The sequence below is a fragment of the Clytia hemisphaerica genome, unplaced genomic scaffold (assembly GCF_902728285.1).
Source record: "Clytia hemisphaerica strain Z4C2 unplaced genomic scaffold, Clytia hemisphaerica genome assembly, whole genome shotgun sequence".
Lineage (NCBI taxonomy): Eukaryota > Metazoa > Cnidaria > Hydrozoa > Leptothecata > Clytiidae > Clytia > Clytia hemisphaerica.
Genome location: NW_027103905.1, coordinates 5,921 through 12,352, shown reverse-complemented (window position 1 = coordinate 12,352; position 6,432 = coordinate 5,921). Strand labels below are relative to the sequence as shown.

The 6,432-nt window shown below is 35.7% G+C and overlaps 1 protein-coding gene across 1 annotated transcript; it reads right to left on the bottom strand.

The window, feature by feature from the left end:
• Positions 1 to 5,187: 5,187 nt before the first annotated feature.
• Positions 5,188 to 6,018, bottom strand: LOC136809014 (uncharacterized). The gene has a single exon (XM_067065591.1). The coding sequence runs from the start codon at positions 6,016 to 6,018 to the stop codon at positions 5,188 to 5,190; it is 831 nt and encodes a 276-aa protein (XP_066921692.1).
• Positions 6,019 to 6,432: the final 414 nt, after the last annotated feature.

The window sequence follows — 6,432 nt, the reverse complement described above, 5'->3', positions numbered from 1 at the left end:
TGGTGAACCAAAAGAAAGTTGATATTCCATTTTCAAAACAAACTGCTTTTTTGAAGTTTTTTTTAACTCAAATATCTTAAAATTTCGACCTAAAATTAGAACATCAATTGTAAAGGGGTTACGCACCACGATACGAAAATTTTGTGTTCGCAAGCGAAAGGTTTTTTTTACACCGCATACCGTAGGATTGCTAAACTTCCTTATTCCCAGCGAATCTTTCTGATTGCTAGTGTACAACGGAAAGGGACCAAAACGCCACAAAAGAAGATTCAAGACCGATTTTTGCCGGAGACGCCTAGAAGGCGAAGAGATCCCGGAGATGGGGCAGGTATGTTTTCCTGGGAATGAGAAAGTTAGCCATTTTATGATACAATTTTAAAAACTTATACCCAGCCGTTTGCGTGATGCGTGATCGGGAAATAATTCGAGGCATGATTTGGGCTATTTTCGCGATACTTGCATGGTGAACAAACCATGTAATTTTCATGATTCTCACGAGATCAAGGAAAATTTCTATCATATGCATTTTAAACATGTGCAAACTCTGGTGAACCAAAAGAAAGTTGATATTCTATTTTCAAAACAAACTGCTTTTTTGAAGTTTTTTTAACTCAAATATCTTAAAATTTCGACCTAAAATAAGAACATAATAAGGATTTTTTGGTATAAAAAATCGGCAGGTACAAAATGCATAAAACATAATGCATATTGCATAATGCATAATAGTATTGTGTAATTTACAGAACGATTTTATATTTTCTAAAACTCTCCTTTGCAGAGGCTAAAACCGCGAAAACCTCATTTAGAAGAGTTTCTATAATTTTATATGTGGCGAATATGGGCTCGCGCCTAATGCTACTTAATTAAATAGATAGATAGATAGTTCTTGTAAACATTCCAATCAGAGGGATTTCCCCAGACATAATATTTACTTTTTGAATCCGAAAGAAAGAGAAGATATTCGAATCATAACAACAAAAGGGTTTTCCGTCAGCATAAATAATAAGAAGATGCAACAGATCAGAAAAGTTTCCCCTTCTTCTTTCTCATAAAAAAACATAAACATTCGAATGTAAAAACATTCAAAGTCTATTTTCTTTGATCTAGCTTCCGGATAAAGCTCTTTAATTTATATTGGCTGGATATTGGCTAATCTAACAAAAAGCATTCACATGGTTAATGCTTTGTAAGAGGGTATAATTCATTAGCAATTGTTCGAAAAAATCTCTGAGAAAACCCAGAAAGATCTTGCTTTAAAATTTACGTTTTCGAGTTAAAAAAGTAATATACGGAGGAGATATTTTCGTGTTTTTTCTACATTATACTACGTTCTGTAAAATACAACTATGAAAATCAAAATGGCGACAAGCACTTTCAGTGGATCATGGATTTTCTTCATCATCCAAAATTCAAATTTACAGCTTTCTACCCTTTATTTTCTGGTAGAAAATGGTATATTTCTTTTGTTGAAAGTATTATCTTTCAAATTCTCCTTATTATAGCCTCTAAAATTGACATTTTTCAAATATTATGCATTATGCAATATGCATTATGTTTTATGCATTTTGGACCTGCCGTATAAAAAATGTCTTATGATACTTTGCGCAAAGTAACAGAATTTCGTTCCGTCTTTTTCTCTTTTCTCGTCTTGTTAAATCAGGGGGTAATGTATATCTACAAAAATTGATCTTCATCAAAAATTGAGAATATTTTACAATAAGAAAACCAAAGGAAAATTTATATTTTCAAAATAGATGAAATATTTTGCATTTACTTTCATATATAAAATATTGGAAAACAGGTTTAATATATAAAATATTGGAGAAAAGGTAAAATATATAAAATATTGAAAAAAAAGTAAAAAATTATAGCATCCAAAAGTTATATTTTTGGAAATGCATGTCAAAAAGTAAAAAACTTTCAAAACAGGGAAGCAATTTCATAATTTCAAACATACACTTTTTTTAATATAAGAACAACGAGGCTCAAAATCGCCAAAAAATAAGAACAATTTAAGAACAATGCTGAGCCTGAAATTACTCAATTTCAATCAATTTAGGGGTCAAAGTAATAAAAAATTGGGCATAATTCCTAAAATACCTGACTTACATCCTATTGATAAGAACATGATAGAAGCTCAAAGTGCAAAAAAAAAAGAAAAACAGTTGAGTCTCAGAAAAATTTTACTGGTTCTTATATAAAAAAAAGTGTAATGGAATGCAAAAGAAGAAGAAAAAATCTCTATATACTGGGAAACATTTTCATAATCTGAAAGAACGCCGAAAGGAAAAAATTCCCCTAGCAGATTTGAGGCGAAAATAAAAAAATGTAGCGTTTCTGGAAACCAACCGGGTGAAAAATAATAATTTTCTGATCTGGCCGCAGACTATGGGTTCATCTATATAGTTCATTATAAAGAAAATCAAGTTGGAACATTTAAGCTATAAAAGTAGTTTGGTTAGATATTCCCACTTGTAGATCAAGAATTGTTTGTTAGTTAGTAGTTGATACATTAGTATATTCAGGGCTTACTTCATACTTCATACTTTGTAAGGGGTTATCCTGCTGTGTTGCAGCAAAAATATATTCAATTCAATTCAATACTGTTTGTACATAAAAGTTATTGTTAAAGTTCTATTTCAATGATCTTATATATTACTAAAGTCATCAAGAAAATCAAATAAAATTTTTTTTTCTGGCCGGCCGCATCAAAGCTTTTTTCCTTCACCCACATTCTGGAATCACTACATATTTTTTCATCGTCGTATGAAAAACATCCTACTGTTTTTCACACCGGAGATCGATTTAAAAAGAGATTTGGAAAAAATCCATTACGTAATGCTTCCAACAGACAGTCGGGTACAGGCGACAATTCTCCATATTGGGACTTTAAGACAGTTGCACATGTAAGAATTGATACGGATCGAGTGATTGATAGTGTAAAACCCACCAAAGTGTAAATGTACTACTCTATAAAATATAAACGTGAGATAATGTAGAAACAACAGGAATGTTGACATTCCCACTCTTTCTTTTGTCCTAGAGAAATATATCAAAAGAATATACTAATATAAACTAAAGAATGCAGCTCCAGAGCTGTCCTTATAAGCAAACCAATGACAACAAAAACAAAGCCAGACAAACCAACTTCTATCAAAAACATATGGCGACATGCCTACTTTTACATGCCCCTGTGGCAGCATTTTTATAAATGCTCCGAAAACACTTTCATAACGCTTTTATCAATAAGCACCAGTATTATCCAAATACTGTAAGTAAATTTCATCAAAACCATCAAGTATCAAAACAAGCCATCAAAACATTCAAACAATACACTTTCCAGATTCCAAAACATTCAACAGCTTTTTCGCATCTGCTCCCTGTTTTGTAAGAGAGTCAGCAAGTTGGGACTCACTAGGCAACCATTTTAACGATTCAATTTCATTCTTTGTCAACATATCTTTGATGATCGCGATATCGACACGTAAACGACGCTCTTCAGCCATTGTCGTAGAATGAGCATTTCGGTAAAGTGATTCATTGTCCGTCAATGCGTGGATTGGTATGGTATCAAATCCTTTGGGCACCAGGATTTCGGTTAAGACGGTTGAAAGGTAGAAAGCTGTATCGAGGGTATCCACCATAGCACTTGTTTCAGCAGCCAGTGTGCTACGAACAACTCGACGTAGTGTTTTACTTCTCCAGGATAGCGGTGCAGCATTCCCTTCATTATCGTGAAGAAAGACGATATATCCCCCTGAACTTTGACTGTTTTGGAGATTTCCCAATGAAGCATCACTGAAGCAAGTAATGAAGCACTTTTCGAGATTAATTCTTGGAAATTTGATTTTCAAAGGATTGGATTTGACTTTTCGTAACACTTTGTTTGCTTTCAAAATGTCATTGACGGTAGGTGATTTCATTGAAGAACTAAGGCGAGATACATCAAATGAAATATCTGGACGGGTTTGTGTTGCAATCCAATTTAGTTTACCGACTAATTTACAGTATTCGTTGGCTTCAGACACGGTACAACAAGGTGAATTCTTCAAGGTTTGACGATTCCTCTCCATCACGATCGGTTCAGTTTTCTCAATATAGTCTAGCTGGTCAAGAGTGATACTGCCATCACTGTTTTGCTGCATATTGGCACCGACATACTTGAAGGATTTTGAAGCTGTGTGACTAACTTCAAAACGATTACAGATACTATCAATAATTTGTTTGAACTCAGGTGTACCCGCCCAAAGAAAATCGTCTACATGGGCAAATATCACACCAGAAAGTTTATCATTTGAGTCTCTCCAGTAAAAGATTCCATAATCGATGGACGATCGCTTACATCCGAGACGTTCCAATTCATCCCAAATTGCAAAATACCACATACGGGCTGCATCGTTTAGCCCGTAAACACATTTTTCTAGCTTCCACAGTTTATTCCCTTTGGTTTTGATTGGAGGGACAATATAAACATCACGTTCGATAGGTTTACCTTGTAAGAACGCAGCTTTAATGTCTAGTGTTTGTAGCGTCCAGTTCTTACTAGCCACGATGGAAAGAATTAAGCGATTGCTTTCTTTGCTACCAGTTGGCGAGTCAGCAGGGATTGAAGATTCCTCTTGAAAACCTTTCACAACAAACCTTGCTTTAGGGAATGTTTCACCATTAACAGTTTTACGAGTGCAAACTGTAAATTTGTGCAATCTGCCTGACAATGTTTCTTGGCCGACATCATCAACTTCAGTGTATGCTCCATACTTTTTCCACTTTTCAAGTTCTTGTAATTTAGCATCTCTGAATTCATCAGGAACGGAAAAGGCTACGGAAACACAAATCTCATCTTTGGAAGGATCTATATTGCTAGATAGTTTCCACTCGTCCACCAAACTCCAATCGATCGAATAAGTTGATTCGTCACTTCTGACATTCAACCAGTTTTGATGGACTCCTCCTTTCTTTCCAGCCGGTCCTAGAACTTTGACGGTTTTCCATTGACTGGTTTCTGGACATTTGTATGACACGGTCTGGTTTCGTTTTGGCAACATAATTTGGTCAATGATAACTGGAGCAGTTTTGTGTCCGTCAGCATCTTGAACCACGTCCTCAGTTGGCTTTTCGGCAGTATTTTCAATACTTTCATCAGGGATTGGAGCTTCGAGATCAGTTTGGGTCTCAATGTTTTTTATTTCAATCAATTTTTTCATGTTTCTCAGAAGTCTTTGGTTCTGTTGTATACTGCAGTCTACATGGATGTACTCGACGAACAACACTTCCATGTCTTAGCATAACAACCTTTCCGTCTACTCCAATTACTGCGGCGGGTCCTTGCCATCTACGGTCATCGGGCAATTTATAAAAAACATGATCACCATATTGATACACACGATCACAATATTCACGAATGGGATGTTGTAATGCTTTCCTGAGTTTGGAGCTTGTCTGGGCATGAATGAAAGCTTTCCGAGCAGAAGCAATAGCATTTAGATGGGTAGCAATGGTTGGACTAGTTGTGACTCCTTCCAGAGCAGGCAAATCGTCATGGAGTGCTGATGGTAATCTTGGGTTTTGTCCAATGGCGAGCTGTGCTGGGGTAAAACCATGTACAAACATGCACGTGTTACGGATGGATGTGGCATATTGCAGGGCAAGAGATTCCGAGAGCTTTGGATTGTCCTCTAGCATTTTCTCCATCATAATGTCTATGGTGCAATGATTTCTCTCGTTAAGACCGTTAGCCCACGGGCTGTATGCTGCGGTATGTTTGATCGATATGCCAAATTGATTTCCAAGTTCTCTCATTTCATCATTTGCAAATTCTCCCCCGTTATCCATATGAAATGTATTTGCAGCTCCAAAAATTGGTAACCATAGTTCAATAATTTTTGAAATAACAACATGCTTTTCCTTTGATTTGAAGAAATCTGCTCGAGTGTAACGCGTTACCATATCAATGAGGTATAGTATATGTTTACCGTTTCTTTCTTTGAGATCAATGCTGACAACTTCATTAAATTTCATTTTATCGGGAGTAAATGAATTACCGACAGCTGGTTTTGGAATCGATGGTTTGTACATTGTAGCGTTTACACACTTCACAGTTCTTGGTGTAATTTTCAAGGATGTTCAAAAATTCCTTGTCAGGATCATTCAAGCCACTCAAGACTTTTTTCATAAATTCGAAAGTTGGATGGCAAAACTGTCGATGAATTTGTTTGGCTGCATGCGTTTTTTGCTCTCTGGACATTTCTTTGACGGAAAACATAACATCAACTACTTCAACGGGAAATCCAGGTTGAATATTAATACACCAGTGACCAGACGGAGCATTAAACAGCTCTACATTGTTCTTAACCGAATTTATTGTAATTTCTGCAGTGTCATCGCCTGTATTTATCAAAACGTTCCACTCTTTCATGTTGTGTTTCCCAAGAA

Excerpts from the sequence above, each read along its gene's own strand:
- LOC136809014 (XM_067065591.1), bottom strand. The coding sequence starts at position 6,018 with ATGAAATTTAATGAAGTTGTCAGCATTGATCTCAAAGAAAGAAACGGT.